We start from the raw sequence: 17,767 nt of genomic DNA on the forward strand, positions 1-17,767 counted from the left end.
AAATGTACATCATAGCCTATGAAAGTCTACAGCCTGGCACCTTAACCTCAAAAGTTTCCCTAAAGTTTCCTCTTAAGTTTCCCTAGCTAGGCTAGCTTTCGATTCCAAATCTCTTGAGATATTCCTTCGGTGTCAAGACTCTCATTTGCACTTTGGTTCTCACTGCTTTCTGAAAAAATCATATTGATAGTGCTCATTATGACCTATTAGTAAAGCCGGCAGGATAGTTTAGACTTAGTAGGCTATTTTATCCTCATCATAAGGCTTGAAATAAGGCTTGAGGCTCCATTCCGACATTTTTTCCCTTTTTTTCGGCCAACATTGGCTCTTTTGCCGACCCCTGCTCTAGGCTGTAGCCAGAACTCCATTACCCATAATGCCCCTGTGTTCTGTGGAAAGCGTCTGTAAGTCAGCCACAAGGAAGCAAAACAGAAACCGTCGCAGCAGCAGAGAGAGAGATAGAGGGCATAACAGCTGTCTTGTTTACAAACTGAGTTTAATGAAGTTTCCGTTGGGTTTGTTTAAGTCGAGCAAAAGGTTGTAAACAAAAATAACCATAACCTGATTCAAAATGAGTTTGGCGGTTTTCTCGTATGAGGGTTTAGTTCATGCTGTTTCAGGAGCAATGGTAAGTTAGCTTTACTTTCTCTATTAATTAATGTAGTTGGGTGCATAAAGGCAATAGATATATAGTTAGTCATACGCTTTTAATCTTCAACACAAAACTCCATTAACATTTTTAACGTATCCTGATGATTTTAGACCTGGTAGCGCATTAAACCACATTAAATAGACCAAGATTTTAAAATCTTAAGATGTTTAGACCAACCTTCTCATTCGGCAATAGCTGGTATTACATATAATCTAACAAACCAGCCGAATAGATTAGGGTTTTATAATAATTCAGAAAATATAAACGCACCATCTTAATGGGAGTTTTGTGCTATGCGTACCCAAAATTATTAGTTCTGTCATTGGAGTTTGGTGACAGAAAGCAAAAAGGCACTGTATATATCTCTTCCCTAAAAAAACTGACTGTTGCCCTTTTTAGGGAAGTGTGACTGCCATGACAGTATTCTTCCCGCTTGATACTGCCAGACTGAGGCTACAAGGTAAGAAACTGTAGTGATGCAATCGACAGTTATTATATTTTTCCAATGTAATGTCATTCAATACAAGTTGTCTCTTGTTTGTGTTCAGTGGATGAAAATAGGAGGGCAAAATCAACGCCAGCCATTCTGGCAGAAATTGTCAAAGAAGAAGGACTGTGAGTAAAAAAAACAAACAATAATAATAATAATAATAATAATATATATATATATATATATATATATATATATATATATATATATATATATACATATATACATATATTTAAAATGTTAGACCAGCATTGATTTAGTTAAGTACTTTTTTATTCTTTGTTTTAGCTTTGTCACTTCATATATGTGTAAAAAATAGATACTTACATGTGTATAGTATATGCATTGCTGGCACAGTATACATATAATCTGCTATGTCCACAACAGAATATCAGTAGATGTGTCCCTGTATTCCCTGTGCAGACTAGCTCCGTACAGAGGCTGGTTTCCGGTCATCTGCAGTCTTTGCTGCTCCAACTTTGTCTACTTCTACTGCTTCCACGGTCTCAAGACTAGTCTGCTGAAGAGCAAGCAGTCGGCACCAAGCAAAGACTTAATGATTGGCATCGCTGCAGGTAAATGGGTCATTAAATGATCATAAAAGCCTTGGACAAGAAAGTCCTTCTATTTTCAGATTGCAGTCCATTTCTGAATGACTTGTCTTGAATGTCATGTGTCTTCTTGTCTTCAGGTATTGTAAACGTACTGCTGACCACTCCTTTATGGGTGGTCAACACCAGGCTGAAGCTTCAGGGTTCCAAGTTTCGCAATGCAGACATACGGCCCACCAACTACTCTGGCATTCTGGGTAAATTGTCATTGTCTGATAACTCTTTTACTCTTAGGCAGTATTCATTCACCACATACAGGATGTGACATTTAGTGCCATACCTGGATGCTCTTAGATTAGGCCCTTTTTTTAAAAAATAATGGCTAATTTGCTCTTTTGTTTTTCGCAGATGCATTTGCGCAGATCATCCGTGATGAAGGTGTGGGAGCCCTGTGGAACGGGACCTTCCCGTCACTGCTGCTGGTGCTGAACCCCGCCATCCAGTTCATGATTTACGAAGGCCTGAAAAGGCAGCTGAAAAGAGGAGTTCCCAGGGAGGTGAGTTAGAGATTACAAACATTTGAAGTAAAGGGAAGATGAGTGATGGATTTCGAGCAGTATTTGAGGAAGTACAGACAAGCAGAGATATGAGAAAGTTGGACAATTTGAGTTGAAAATTACAATATTATATTTTTTATTATTCATCGCATCAGTTTAAAAAAATTTTTTTACATTTTTTTAGATGGTCAATAGCAGTTTTTTCGCAATTTAATTTTTTTTGGCCCATTTGAGTGCATCAGTCAGCCCAGCTGATATGGGATTTTAAACTTTCTTGCACAGACTCTTTTATATATACATGGAAATAAAAAGAGTTGACTGCTGAAATTCTATATGTGGAAAAACAACAACTTTATAATAAAAATGTACAGTTCATATAAGAGCACGTTATGAAAATTACTTGAAATTGATTTATACAATATCAACTATTTATAAAGTCCCAAAATATGTTCAAGAGTTAAAATGTTAAAAAATAAACTGAATACCCAGAATATAATATAATTTATAATATTATATTGTCATATAATAATAATACTGATAATACAGTATTATTACAGGTTAACAGATGTGCCATATGGTTGTACAAAAACGTGATTTAGATTTAAATGTATTTTATTTATTTAAAACGTCTAACAGCTAAAAATGAAAATAAAATCTAAATGATAAATAAAAACACATGCAGTTGTAATTAACCAATGGGAGAGTAAAGGAGGAAAGTTCCTTCAGGTCATCCTATCATCTGGATGAGTAGACACTCAATATGCAGTAATTCTGTTCTCATGCTTTTTGTGAGGCTTAAGCAGATAGAGACTGATGAAGCAGATACTTTGGCTGAACATGTGTGAATGCCTGATTTCACACTACATGATTTTTGACATTTTTTTTGTAGTCTGCCGGGGCAATTGTGAATAAATGTTTAAGTCGAGGATAATCTGATGCTGACGGTAAAGGATGGAAGCGTGTTACTTATTACTTATCTCCTAAATTTTCAAAAAGGGACCGAAGACCGAGCCCTTTACTGATCATCTACGCACATAATCGACACACAGAACAATACAAAAATATATATATATGTTTGCACCATCTGCTCTCACTACCGAAAAGCCCTTTCGTCCTAAAAACACTCACGTCCTAACAGGACTGAACTTAGTCTATGCCACTTATTCTTGCTTATACTTGTGTTGTTTCTTGACTTCATCTTTGCTTGTGTTGTATGATCTCTCAAATGTACATCGCTTTGGATAAAAGTGTCTGCTAAATTACATGTAGTCTGTAGATTATTCATGTGATCAGTTTGTGAGAGTTTTCTTCTGTTCTCTTCAAGCTGTCATCTGCTGAGTTCTTCATCATCGGCGCTGTTGCTAAAGCTGTTGCCACCATTGTGACATACCCACTGCAGACTATACAGTCCATTCTCAGGGTAAGTTTAAAGTGCACATTAAGTCTGCACCGCATGTAAAATGAGAGACGTGGTTGATTTTGTAAAATGTATAATTAAAACTCCCCTCACACAGTTTTTCCATTTTTCTACAAATAAATGTGAATGCCATAAGAATAATTGATAAAATGCTACAATAGAAATACAAATTCTACACATCAGAGCTTCAAGAATGCATTTTTATTTTTATTTTTTTTAATCACTACAGTTTGGTCAGTTCAACGAGTCAACAGGCGAGTCAAAGCTGCTGTCTAGTCTTAGGACTATCAAGTGTCTATTGGTCAACAGGGTGAGGTGGGTACCAACACACACAAGCACACACATAGATTCGATTTTAAGGTTTTCAAATGAGGCTGCAGTTTTACTTTTACCAGCTATTATAACTCAATTTAAGTGCCTTTACTTAGATACATAAGTGCAGGAAGCATACATTTGACTTGGAGCACTTCTAGCAGTTGAATTATGGGAAATGTGTTATATAATGTGAAAAAAACTGAAACTCTGTTCATACTGATGGTCCAAATCAGTTTAGTTAGTTAATCTGGACAAAGGAAACCATTCGCTGTTTATATTTATGGATTTCAAACTGTCAGTCATATCATTTAAAAATTATAAAAGTAACAGAATTAATTACGGTGTATATATTATTTTTGTTTTTATTTAATTTGTATATTTATAAATGATTTATTACTTATTTGATTTTTTTTACATTAATGAATGAATTAATTGAGGATTTTTTTCAGTTGAATTATATTAAATGCTTGAGAAAATCCGATATTAAAAAGACAAGTTTTTTTATTTAAAGGTTTATTTAAAATTAAATAAAAGTATGATGTTTACAAAGTGAATGAGTAATCGTATTGAATACGATGATCTCAATACTGACATAAATAATTGTGAATATGACTACGACCCAATTTCATATCAGCAAAATGAGACAAACAGTCATGTGGAAAAAGTTTTGTTCACATGACTTGCATATTGTCATGAACCAGATAACACATTTTACATGTTATCATATACTGTATGCTTATGCTGTTACCACATGAACCGCTGCAGATAACTGGACAGTAAAACTAAGAGAACTCATTTGAGAAACCGATCTGAGATGCCTGCAGTCTTTTTAACCATCTTATTTATAATTGCATCCATAATAATGCAGCTCTTTCTTTGACTTTTGTGTATGCGGAATGATATACATAATACACCCTCTGCATGAATAAATGTGAACAAGACTTCCCTTCAGATTTAATTAATAATCGATTAATATTTTTCTGTTTTGACCCTGGTTTCCTTCTACAGGAAGTATGGCATGCTGGGCCTGTTTAAAGGCCTGGAGGCCAAGCTGCTGCAGACGGTGCTGACTGCTGCCCTCATGTTCCTTCTCTATGAGAAGATTGCCAGCTGCACTTTCAGAGTCATGGGACTGAGCAGCAACCACTACAAGAAACGCTAGCTTGCTTCACAACCATGAACGTTTGATCACATTAAAGCACTGACTGACTGCAGTGATCACTGCTTACAGACCTCCTTGATGGGAGTTTCAACTTCCTGGATATCTATCACTTTCATGAAAAAGGTTAATCTTTAATGGTGACCTCATTCTACTAATAATCCAACCAATAAAGCATTGCACCATTTGCAGAAACCTCTCCCTCTTTTTGTTTTTATTATCTGGACATCATCACATGTCTAAGAAGTAATTCCCCTCTCTGCTTGGCGTAAGGTAAAAGTAACAATTGTGGTTAAAACCAGCTTTGTATGTACTAATACACACAGTCCAACCTGTTGTCAAGTTGTCAAATATATCTTGATTTAGACCAAGATTTCCAATATCTGGCAGAAAAACCTGCATTATAAACTGGGAGTTTAAAGATGAGGGCATTTAATTAGCATGGATCATCATCCTATAAAAGTTGTTATTGGGTTGAATTATGGGAATTGTAGGATCCAGCATATCTTTAGCTGTTGATCATTCATTTTAATGCCTCTGTGCAGGCTACAGCCATCATGGGAGTCACAAGACACATTTTAACCATGACACAAAGACTATGCACTAATCATGACATTACTCTATTAGGATCAAATGAAAAAGATCATCTTCACTGGGACATAATCAAACCACTTTTCTGATGATTATTTAGCGCCATAACTCAGGAACAGAATGGAGTAATTTTGATTTCAGAGGTGGGGGGGGGACACAAGTATCTTTAATAAAACTCAAACTCTTTAAGTTCACTGTGTTTTCTAGTAGTTCTTCTAGTTTTCTATTATTACTTTTAAGTTTATTGTTTATTCTTTCAACCTCAGCGTTCAGCCTCTCCTCCTCCATCTCCTCTAGCTTCCCCTCCTCTACCTCCTTCAGCCTCTCCTCCTGTATCTCCTTCTGCATCTCTACTATCCATCACCTGACAAAATAGGCTATATTGATACATGACATGAACAGTGTGACAATTTGCGGTGTAACAATCATCAATTTTGATGATACGGTTATAGAGGAAAAAACTTTTGTCACAATTATCATGAGTATGGATGTATAAAATCACATCTGTAATCTGAGCTTTTATTGTATTTTTACCTAAATCTTTCATTGTTGGTGTTTTTAAACAGTTGCTGCGTGTGTTGCTTTCAACACACATGAAAATAATGAATAAAAATAATCAAAAGTGTATCTTTTTGGCATTGAATATGAGCTTTTTAAAAAAAAATTCTATGCATTGTTGAGGTTCTACAGTACGGAAGCGTATTGCTGCCACCCTTATAAAAAAATATATCCTCCATTTATCTCGTTATAACGAGATACTATCACGTTATTTCGAGATAATGACAGTTTCTCGTTATAACGAGATAATAAAAGTTTCTCGTTATAACGAGATACTATCACGTTATTTCGAGATAATGATCGTTTCTCGTTATAACGAGATAATGAAAGTATCTCGTTATAACGAGAAACTCATTATCTCGAAATAACGTGATAGTATCTCGTTATAACGAGATAAATGGAGGATATTTTTTTATAAGGGCGGCAGCAATACGCTTCCGTACTCCAGTTATAATAATAATAATAATAATAATACATTTTGGTTGGTCCTAGTGCCTGACGTTTCTGTTTTGGACAAAAATGGCCTTTTGAAAAAGTGCAGGGGACATGTCCCCTGTATCCCCCCCAAAAAATAAGTACTTATATTGACATTTGTGCAAGTCACGTTATGGAAATCGAGAGATGTGTCATTACATAATTATTTTTCCAAGACCCTGTTGCACATGTTAATGTTTCCCAAACGTGCAGTAGCCCATATCAGCTCAGTCCATAGGCTAAAGCCGGTGGGCGCACACCACGGGACACACGTGGATCCGTCATGATCATAGTCATGTAGTGTGCGCAGATGGACAGGCGGGCGATAGGTGTAAGCAGCGCTGCACCGGAAGACAGGCGGCCCATCCTCATACTTTACAGATCGGAGGAACAACACAGTGAGGTGACGCGGCAGCAGCTCAGACTTTCATTATTACGTAAGCGCTCCAGCGGCTGTGGCTCTCCCCAATAACAAATAGTGCTAAAGTTAATTTGTGCCTTTTCACCGCCATGGCTCCAACAACCGCTAAAGACACAGAGAAGCACTGCGTCCTGTGCTGCCAAGAAGTCGAGATCTTCGCCTTGGGAAAATGCGACCACCCGGTTTGTTACCGCTGCTCCACCAAAATGAGGGTGCTGTGCGACCAGAAGTACTGCGCCGTCTGCCGGGAGGAGCTCGACAAGGTGCGCATTCCTCCGCTACTGTGCCTCGGGGATGTGGGGCTGGTGCTACGAACTAGGCCGCAGCGCTCTGGTGGCTTTATATGTAGAAATATGTATGATAACATCTTCGCTGAAGTCATAATAAATGATATACATTACTGGTGAATAAGACAGCGACCACTGGTTTCTACCAACTGTTCAGACAAACCTACTTTTTCCTCGCTGTCAGTAGCTTTAGCTAAGGCAGCCCAAGCTAGCATTAGCAAGCTAACCAATGTTGGTTAGCTAGTTAGCGCTACCTTAAGGCAGGTAAAGTTAGCTATCAAATCGACTGTGCTAGTCCAACCAGGCTGATCCATTAACTTAAAGTGACAATTAGTGTGTGATTCAGTAAACGGCCAGTATATTTAGCTAGGAGAACATGTCTGCTGTCACCTCTCAAACAAACCAACATGTCAAATGGCTCAGCGGTTAATTTAGCCGTTAATTTAGCTAAACGAAGACCAATTTCAAGGTAGTTAACGTGTCTGTCTGCAAGTCACTCTTTGTGGAAACTGTTCCCCTCTCAGGTACAGGTAGCGGGTTCTTCTCAAATCTGAAAGTGTCACACCAGTAAGGGCCTCACACCCACTCCTTCCCAAAGTGTTAACAACTTTCAAATATATATAAATTGTGAAATGTTCATTGTAAACTACATGTTATTGTTGCTGTGGTCAAAATGCTTATAACTGCTTAATTTGTTAGAGCTTTAAGTTTACAGCCTGCATTTACTGGCCTCCATAAGGTGACAGCATTCCCATGATCCCATAGGAAACATTACATAAGATACCTGTGATAGGGTGAGCAGCATTTTGATCACTCAGTTTTACCAAACCCATACTTTCTAATACTATTGTAAAAGGTGCTTTAGAACATACATTTTTTTAACTACACACTTCAGCCAATCAGGCCCAGTTCCAAAACAGAAAAACTAGTGGGAGTGCAGACATGAGACATACAGCAGCTAATGCACTATTGCCTGATACATAACACATTTCGCAATGTTCATCTACATTTACTACTATTTTACTATTACAATCACATTATACAAGTATTTCATCTGGCTTTTATACTGATATTACTTATAGCTTGCCATTGCAGCCATATTTTAGCACACATTTGAATATGCATAAGGTCTACCTGAGAAGAGCAGGTGAGTCCATATTCTAAAGACACTGGATACAGAAATAAACTTAGTTAACTAGACATCACTATCTTATGTTTGCTGGAAGTCCAAGAGCTCAGCCGTTGTTTTGTTTTTTGGTCAAAGTTAGGTTAAGATCACATTAAAACCTTAGCGTCAAATGTCTCAACTGAAGCACTGTATTTTCAAAGTACATGGATAGGTAGATTTACATGTACTAAACACTGTGCCAAAAGGCTAACAGTAATGGGCCTGCAGCCTTTGTGGGTAGCATTAAATGTTGGTGTTTCTTTCATTCTGACTGTCATGTTTTTCTCAGGTGGTGTTTGTGAAAAAACTGGAGGCCTTTTCGGCTCTGCCCTATCAGCAGTTCCCCTGTGAGAAGAAGCATGATATCTATTTCTCTGACGAGAAGATCTACGCCCAGTACAGGTACTGATCTGCTCTTTTCTCTATTATTTAGATTGTGTTATCTAAAGTTATTTTGACTCTCCTTTCTGACAGCCCTAACGACTACACCCCCAGTCAAATTCTGTTAATTTTGAGAGAATTGAAACTGAAAGTCACTGTCACTGAATAGAAACTGGCAGTGTAAAAAAACCAACAACCTCAAAAAATCTGATTTTCATTCAAAAACACATCAAATGCAAAAAATAGGAGACGTTTGTAAATACTGCGTTTCAATGTCAGACATTGTTTTGATTTTAGTTAAGGTTTTCTTTTCAATGCCAGATTTTCTTTTCAAGGACACAATCTATAGTCACTTTCCTGGCTTCATAGAAAACTACCTCTTGTCTCTCTCTCTCGTTGCTATACTGTGAAGTTGCGTTCTCACCCAGATGCACTCTCGGGTACTGGAATTTGGCAAGATTGATATGATGTTAATCTGCAGTGATTTGGTTGGTACCCAACCCTTGAATGGAGTAGCCATATATATATATATATATATATATATATATATATATCTATCTATGGGAGTAGCCTAATGAATGAGTCATGGTATGGTGGAATATGCATATAATATAACAACCAGAGGTGTGGACTCAAGTCACATGACTTGGACTCGAGTCAGACTCAAGTCACGAATTTGATGACTTTTGACTTGACAAAATATAAAGTGACTTGCAACTCAACTTGGACTAATAACTTCTGACTTGTGACTTCACTTTGATTTGAGCCTTTTGACTTGAAAGGATTTGCTACTTTCCCCAAAACCCAAAGATCAAAAAGTCTGTTACTAAGGACCGCTCTATCTCCCTTTGTGTAAATGTGTGCGTGTCTCGCTGTGTGTGTCTGACGTGTGCTGTCGGCAAAACATTCAATCAAATTCCATCAACGTTATTTTGAGTCGACTGCATCCATCCAGTCAAATTGCAGGACAACCAATGAAGAACTGTCAAAAACGGGGCAAGTTTGCAAAAATGATACCAAAGATAGTTTAATTCGGGTATAAAAACTACAAAGTGGTCAACACTATGCTCTTGTTATGTTATTTAAATATGTTTGAAGAATGTCCTTACAAAAAAAAGTTTTGATAAATAAATACAAATTTTAAAATCATACATGATCTGTGTAAATATTAGTACTCTGTTATTAAAAGGACTCGAAACTCAAACTGTAGGACTTGGGACTTGTCGGGCTTGATTTGGGACTTGACTCGGGACTTTAGGGCTGACTTGCAAAACAATGACTTGGTCCCACCTCTGATAACCACCAACAGAAATAGGGTCCTCTAGTGTTTTCTCCTTATGATAGCATAGCACCAGTGGGGCTGAAATATTCATTAACTTAATAGTTGCTTGATCACTCTGAGTCATTTTCTTGATTGTAAATGAATTGATTGCCCCAAGCAATTTATCTGTGCTACCAGGACTTTGGTTTTAATCATGACTGTAGTTTATGATTGTGTGTTTGCTCTAGCTCGACACTGATTGACTTTCTCTCTCTCTGTGTTATCAGGCATCTGCTGTTGCCAGAGTGCCTCCGCTGCTCTGAGCCGAAAGTCTTCTCAAGGTTTGAGGAGCTGGAGCAGCACATGAGGAAGCAGCACGAGCTCTTCTGCTGCAAACTCTGCACAAAGCATCTCAAGGTAAAGTGTCATAATACCAGAGAGATACATCCCTAGCACAAGCAGTCCTGATCAGATACACTGATCTGTTGTTTGTACCATCAAATATAGATTTGATTTCTGCCAACATCTCAGCACTACATATATAGCTTTGGACCACCAACAAGGTCAGGTGATGGATAATAAGAGCTTTGGCAAAAGGTCCTGAATGGGAAACCAAGAATCAAGCTTAAAGATAAATGGGGGGCAAATAACATTAATCATTTTTCTCATAATTTTGTGGAATTCTATTGCTAGTGCTATTAAAACACTAGTTTACTTTTAGCACCACCTGAGGGCACCTAAGCATTATCCTTGGCACATTGTCGATCTGGTATTGAAATAAATGTTGCTAAACTTGTTCCTGGTTGAAGGAGAAACCATAACATTGTCTTACTAAGAACAACTGACAGAGTTTGGCATCTGGTTACACCAGGAAAGGAAAAGTTATTTTCATATTGTTATTTCAGAATTAGCAGTAAATATTGATCCACGTAATTGTTCCCAGCACCACTTGTTTTGTAGCTATTTATACTTCTCTTTGCAATGTGACCTACACTGTATTTATTGATGGACAGATATATTTTTGCTCCATTAAACTACTCCGTACTCTGGAGCACTTGCTTACTTATTGGAACATTTTGACGACAAGTTAAATCTGGACTGTGATCTTTGTCTGCCTCCAGATCTTTTCCCATGAGCGTAAATGGTACAATCGTAAGGAGCTGGCACGCCACAGAGCACATGGAGACCCAGACGACACCAGTCACAGAGGACACCCGCTCTGCAAGTTCTGTGATGACCGTTACCTTGATAATGACGAGCTGCTTAAACACTTGCGCAGGGACCACTACTTCTGCCATTTCTGTGATGCAGACGGTTCCCAGGAATACTACAGGTGTGTACAGCTGTTTCACACACACAGAGACACCTGATTTGTTCATTAACCCTCTGAACCCCGAGCTCTTTCAGGGCGTTTTTTTTCCTGTCAGATTTTACTCACTGTGGCCTTGCTTTTTACGACAATAAAAAGCTTTATATATTTACACTACCACTCAAAAGTTTGGGGTCACTTAGAAATCTCCTTATTTTTTTAAGAAAAGCACAAATTTTTAACATGAAAATAATATTAAATTGTTCAGACGTACAGTCTACACTGTTAATGTGGTAAATGACTATTGTAGCTGGAAAAGACTATATATATATATATATGGAAAGCAACCATCACTCATGTGTTAAAACACCTGAGCATGATGTTAGCACAGCTGAAACTGTTTTGTGCTGATTTTAGAAGCAATAAATTGATCCTTCCTCAGGCTGGTTGAGTATCTACAGGTAAAGTTGGAGATTTGTACAGGTTAAAATTATTATTTCTACCCTTGCCAATGTCTTTACTATATTTTCGATTCATTTTGTAACTCATTCATGAATAAAACAGTTTGTTTTCATGGAAAACAACACTTTGATCACTAGTGTATATTTATATTTATATCACCTCTATGGAAACAACACAAACATGGTTAGAAGTAGGGCGAACTTAAAGATTACTTTTACTCGGTGTAACACAATGCTGTTAATCATACAAAAAAACACAAGTTGAATTTCTTTATTACCTTAAAAATATATATATTTTCCAAGTTCACAAAAATGTAATGCTGGGATAAAAATGAGGGCTCCACATGCTATACATATTGAACTGTTGACATTCTCACAACCACTTCTTTCAACTACTTTTACTCTCCTCTCTGCTCTGTGTAAACAGCCTGCAGTTCAGTCAAGGCAATCACGGCTCTCCAGGAGGAGCAGAGAACTGAATGTTGTTTTTTTACAGGTTCTCATTAGTGGAAATGGCTTATTTGTGGCTCTCTGGTTGCTAGGTTCAGAGGGTTAATCAGCCTCTGTGTGGTGGCTCTGTAGGTTAAACCATTTTTTTTTCTTTATTAAATTTGATTTGTAACCCTGATATCAACAGCGATTATCAGTACCTGAGCGAGCACTTCAGAGAGAGCCACTACCTGTGTGAAGAGGGCCGCTGTGCCACAGAACAGTTCACCCATGCATTCCGCTCGGAGATCGACTACAAGGCCCACAAGGCTGCAGAACACAGCAAGAACAGAGCAGAGGCTCGACAGAACCGCCACATCGACCTGCAGTTTAACTACGCCCCGAGACAACAGAGGAGAAATGAAGGTCAGTGCAGATGTACTGCTCTGTGTTTGAGACTGACCTCATCTTTATATTTAGAGCTTTATTGCTGACATAACTGTAGTTACAAGGCAGTAAATGTGAATAAAATGTGTGTGTCCTTAGGCCTGGTGACAGGTGACGACTATGAGGAGATGCGTCAGGGTCGTGGAGGAAGAGGACGGTCTCATGGGGGACAGAAGAGCTGGAGGTACTCCCGGTGAGTCTAAATTCGCAATGCTGCATCGATTGGATGGAAGTTCATTAGTGTGAATTACAGTAAGCATCAGACTCTCGGCTTTACATGTTTGGTAGATTCCTTTGTATCTTTGCACCAACTGAATACCAAAACTTTGCAGGACAGACAAAGATGTAGGACCTACCTTTCTGTGCAATGTCCGATAATAAGGCACTTGGTTGTGTTGAAGACAAGTCCAAACTATAAACATTTTCTAAGCTGTTGCAATCAATTTCCAAGCTGTTCTTGTGGTATGTTTTTTCTAATGCATTTCTTTTTGTGCGTGCAGAGAGGAGGAGGACAGGGAGATGGCGGCTGCTATGAGGGCATCCATGGCGAAGCGTAGACAGGAGGAGAGAGGAGCGATGCAGGAGAGGAGCGCTCCCAAACACTGCAGAGAGGAGAGGCCCGAGAGAACACAACCAGAAGAGCCCAGACACAGGACCGGACACATCAAACCAATAAGCAAACCTCCAGGTGAAAAAAAATAAATTGATTTAAAATATTAAAAAGAGTCATAATTTAGCTGTATGGGCAGATATAAATATTGCAGAAGCAGGAAAAGCAGAGAGAGATTATCAGCAGGAAAACTCACATTGTGTGGATGTATTTCTCTCTCTAACAGTAAGAACAATGAAGAGCGCTGATCCAGGGGATAGAGAAGACGACTTTCCAGCTTTAGGAGCCACAGCTGCCCCACCCATGTAACTTTTTACATGCAGTACAAACTGAAATACCCATCACACACCGTAGTGTCCTGAAATGTTCAATCCTGTTCTTGTCTGTATCCCTCCAGTGTAAAGTCAGCTCCTGCAGCAGTAACAACAACCCATGCAGCTTTGAAGGAAGACGACTTCCCCAGCCTCTCAGCTGTTGCCGTTCCATCCCCCATGACCCCGGCATACTCGGCCCAACCTAGGAAGACTTCCTCTTTCCAAGAGGAGGATTTCCCCGCGCTCGTGTCCAAAATCCGACCCCTCAAACACACAACTGGTGCCAACTCTGCTTGGTCCAACCACACCACTGCAGCTAAACCCAACTCCCACCCTCCTCCATCCTCCAGACCTTCCCCTCCTCTCTCGTCTGCGTCTTCTGGCCCTCAGCTCCTCTCCTCCTCCAACTCTTCATCTTCACGGAAGAAAAAGAAGGTAGGGGAGAATGGGAAAGCAGCATCCGCCCGCTCTCCTCCTTCTTCTGATGAAGACAACAACGGAGGATTGACACAGCAGGAGTTCCGCTCGGTGCCGACCATGTTGGATATCTCCTCTCTGCTCACTGTCAAAGGAGGCAACAGCAAACCCTCCACAGCGACCTCCAATCCTCCAAACCCGGCCCCCAACCCTGATCCCCCTACCTCTAAAGCCAGCAAGAAGAAAAAACAGAAGAGCGCTCCAGCGACGTCTGTGTCTTCGATGTCAGGGACGACACAAACTGTTCAAACTATGGCAGTAGAAACAGCGGCACAGAAGGAGAACGTCCCTGAGAAAAGTTGGAACAAACCCCCCTCCAGTGCTCCAGCAACACTGATGAGTGGATTGGCTAATGGCCACCCTGAGAAATCACCGCCTCTTAGTAAGGAGGCAGTTGCAATAACCCCTCTCCCCAAGGCAGACCCTCCTCCAGAACAGGAGGAGGACTTCCCTGCTCTCAAGACCAAGAACCCACCACCAGGTACATTACATCACTATATTCAGCTCTTGTCCTTTCTCAACTTGTATTTTTTACTTACTGTATCATACCTAATACATTACATGTTCACTTTAAGTCAGTTGTTGTGGTCCTTGTCTTGCAGTATGACTTGTAACTCACATTGTGTATATCTCTCAGGCTTTAAATCCTCCTTCCCGCTGAAGGCCTCAGCTACTGCTGCATCCTCCGCTATGCCCCCACCTCCCCCCGGCCTGGGAGTCTCAGCCACTAAACCTCCTCCAGGATTCACCGGGATTCCTCTCAACAGCAATGTGGTGGAGCCCGCTCCGTCTGCAGTCAACCCGTGAGCCAATTTCCTCTTTTAGCATTTAGTTTAGCATTTTGGCTGCTTTATCGTCTATTTTACTCTACCTGGGATCATAATACTTTAACTTGAATATCCATAGACTCATTATGATGACGTTTGCTGAGGTTACAAATTATGTGAAACAGTAGTGTCATCTTCTCATATACTTCTATACAATTGGACTGCTGTTTGCAACCCCCTGCTGGCCATCAGAGAGAATGCAGGTTTAAGGCACTGCTTAACTGGCACACTGAATCTCTGTTTTTAAAACACAACCTCCTTTTGGTTTGCTGCTGTTTGACAAACACATTTTTGATGTTGGTGCCTTTAAGGTGGGTGAATATATGATTTATTGACCTGTCATTATGTCACAGGCCCCCCAAGGTGTCGAGCAGTGGTTACCTGGTGCCAGAGGACTTCCATCAGAGAAACCTGGAGCTGATCCAGTCCATCAGAAAATACCTCCACAACGATGAGTCAAAGTTCAACCAGTTTAAAAACTACTCTGCACAGTTCAGACAGGTACTCACTCATAATGAACAAAATGATGATTCGAAAAATTAGAGCTATCTCATTGTTTTTGAAAAAAAAAATCTCATTGTATTGAATCACAGGATCTCTTTTTTTCCTCTTACTAATGGAAATGGGCTTCCATACATTGGTTATTAAGTTTATATAAGGAGCGGATAAAACACCATCAGATTTTACACCACAGATGTATGGTTGTGTTGATAGTTCTTCTGACTCTCTCATTGTTCCCAGAGTTTGATATCAGCAGTCCAGTACCACAGCAGCTGCAAGGACCTGCTCGGGGACGACTTTAACCGCATCTTCAACGAGCTGCTGGTTCTCTTGCCGGACACCGGCAAGCAGCAGGAGCTCCTGACTGCCCACGGAGACTGTAAGGCGCTGGAGAAGCAGTCAGGCACCGGAGGAGGAAAGAAAAACAAGAACAAGAAGAACGCCTGGCAGATGCCGACCACAGTGGCGAACGCAGCGGCTGATCTGGACTGCCAGGTGTGCCCCACTTGCAGACAGGTACTGGCCCCTAAAGACTTCAACTCCCACAAGACCCTGCACAGCAGGGACAGCGAGGAGTTCCCTTCCTTGCAGTCGATTAGCCGAATCATCAGCTAGCCCCACATCTTTTTTTTTTTTGTCAGCTCAGTTTGCCATTTTAGGGCAAATTTTCAGTTGCCCTGCAGCAGCCAGTGTGGAAACATCAGTCTGTTTCCCCTGTGAACACGTCCCAGTGGAGTTTGGGGCTTAACACTCGTAGAGAATTGGAATTTAAGATGGTTTATGATGTTTTTACTTTCTGAGGGGATCATATTTGTGTGGTTTGCGTGAACGGTTTCAACACACAGTGTTGCCCCTTCTCAACTCTTTTCCCACTCACATCTTTTGAGGACGTCTCCAGCTGGCACTGGCACTGGCAACGTCTAACTAGGACTGTCGACTTATTTAATGAAAGAGGAGAGACGAGCTAAGGCTTTTACTTGAATGCTTTGCTCCCCTAATACACAAAAAAAAATTGTATTGATTTACATTTTTTACCTTGCTTTGTGTTTTCACCTAAACAGAAGATGAAATGTATTTTGTTAACATCAAAGCTGATAATGTATGATTCCCCAGCGGGGCTGCTTGGTTAAATAACAATAAACACAAAATATGTTCAGTTCAACTATTTAGCACTATATTTATTTAAGTGTAGCTGTTTAATTGCTTTTAATTGTCCGTCGCCTCGTGCAGAGAAAGAATGTGTTGTTGAACGTTTGATTGTTCCCGTTGTGTGGGAGGGTGAGTGACAGGAAGTAAGCTACTTCAGGAATTAGAACAAATTTCAGTTCACAGTATTAACGTTTTTATTCTTTAATGTGTAGCATAATGCTCACCATTAGATGTGATTTGCTGGCTGATTCATGGACTGGTTATTCAGTGGTGTTGCAAAAGGGAACCTCAAATGTTTCCATAATTATGTTCAAAATGAGACACAAACCACTGTGGTTGTCAGTAGCGCTTTCTATTAAATTTCCAGGTTTTATTATGGTATAAATTGTCATTTATCATGAAGAAATCAATCAAATAGTGCTATCATAATGCTTGAGACACAAAAAGCATTGTCATTCCCCCATACTCTCCATTTGAATTCCAGCTTTGACACACTGGGCATGTTTACTGTTTGTTAGAGGGGGACTGGTTACATCCAGCACACATTCTGTTCATCTTCTCTCTCAGGACCCTTTGCCTACACCGCTGCCCACCTAGGTGTATGTCTGTCTTGTGTGTGTTTTTGTCTGAATGAGTGTGTGAGTGTGTGTCTGTGTATAAAGTTTGTCCAAACATCATACAGCAGCTCACTCTATTTTCTGTCTGGCCTCAATAAAGCTCTTTCTGTCAGCACTGTGAGTTTCTGTCTTTGCGTGTTTGGGAGAAATGTGTGGTGATAAAGTCGCATTTAAAGATGGTTTGTAAAGGGGTCACTCGTTAAATCATCATTTGTATCAAAAACTCACACAATGAATTCTTAAAGAAAAATGTTTTTTTCCTCATTCCTCCACGGGTAATGAAGAAAACAGAAAATTCTTGATATATGGAGGTAAATTGGACCCGCATAGAAGGTCTCAAGTTT

General features: G+C 39.7%; 2 protein-coding genes across 2 annotated transcripts; both read left to right on the plus strand.

Annotated features, from left to right (window-relative positions):
• Positions 1 to 414: 414 nt before the first annotated feature.
• Positions 415 to 5,336, plus strand: slc25a17 (solute carrier family 25 member 17). Its single transcript, XM_059347857.1, has 9 exons — positions 415 to 628; positions 1,052 to 1,112; positions 1,201 to 1,267; positions 1,566 to 1,717; positions 1,834 to 1,950; positions 2,102 to 2,250; positions 3,575 to 3,670; positions 3,897 to 3,982; positions 4,991 to 5,336. The coding sequence occupies exons 1-9, from the start codon at positions 572 to 574 to the stop codon at positions 5,142 to 5,144; spliced, it is 939 nt and encodes a 312-aa protein (XP_059203840.1). The 5' UTR covers positions 415 to 571; the 3' UTR covers positions 5,145 to 5,336.
• Positions 5,337 to 7,116: 1,780 nt separating this feature from the next.
• znf598 (zinc finger protein 598) lies at positions 7,117 to 16,819 on the plus strand. Its single transcript, XM_059347837.1, has 12 exons — positions 7,117 to 7,448; positions 8,930 to 9,042; positions 10,570 to 10,699; positions 11,404 to 11,615; positions 12,690 to 12,907; positions 13,028 to 13,121; positions 13,429 to 13,616; positions 13,765 to 13,843; positions 13,936 to 14,810; positions 14,967 to 15,132; positions 15,510 to 15,657; positions 15,898 to 16,819. The coding sequence occupies exons 1-12, from the start codon at positions 7,275 to 7,277 to the stop codon at positions 16,270 to 16,272; spliced, it is 2,772 nt and encodes a 923-aa protein (XP_059203820.1). The 5' UTR covers positions 7,117 to 7,274; the 3' UTR covers positions 16,273 to 16,819.
• Positions 16,820 to 17,767: the final 948 nt, after the last annotated feature.

This window comes from Centropristis striata, chromosome 13 (genome assembly GCF_030273125.1).
Source record: "Centropristis striata isolate RG_2023a ecotype Rhode Island chromosome 13, C.striata_1.0, whole genome shotgun sequence".
Lineage (NCBI taxonomy): Eukaryota > Metazoa > Chordata > Actinopteri > Perciformes > Serranidae > Centropristis > Centropristis striata.

What these genes read in the sequence shown, in the direction of transcription:
- znf598 (XM_059347837.1), top strand. Translation starts at nt 7,275, where the DNA reads ATGGCTCCAACAACCGCTAAAGACACAGAGAAGCACTGCGTCCTGTGC. An exon ending in GGTTCCCAGGAATACTACAG is followed by an intron (nt 11,616 to 12,689) that starts GTGTGTACAGCT and finishes TGATATCAACAG; the next exon opens with CGATTATCAGTACCTGAGCG. An exon ending in ACCAATAAGCAAACCTCCAG is followed by an intron (nt 13,617 to 13,764) that starts GTGAAAAAAAAT and finishes TCTCTCTAACAG; the next exon opens with TAAGAACAATGAAGAGCGCT.
- slc25a17 (XM_059347857.1), top strand. Translation starts at nt 572, where the DNA reads ATGAGTTTGGCGGTTTTCTCGTATGAGGGTTTAGTTCATGCTGTTTCA. An exon ending in AATGATTGGCATCGCTGCAG is followed by an intron (nt 1,718 to 1,833) that starts GTAAATGGGTCA and finishes TCTTGTCTTCAG; the next exon opens with GTATTGTAAACGTACTGCTG. An exon ending in CAACTACTCTGGCATTCTGG is followed by an intron (nt 1,951 to 2,101) that starts GTAAATTGTCAT and finishes TGTTTTTCGCAG; the next exon opens with ATGCATTTGCGCAGATCATC.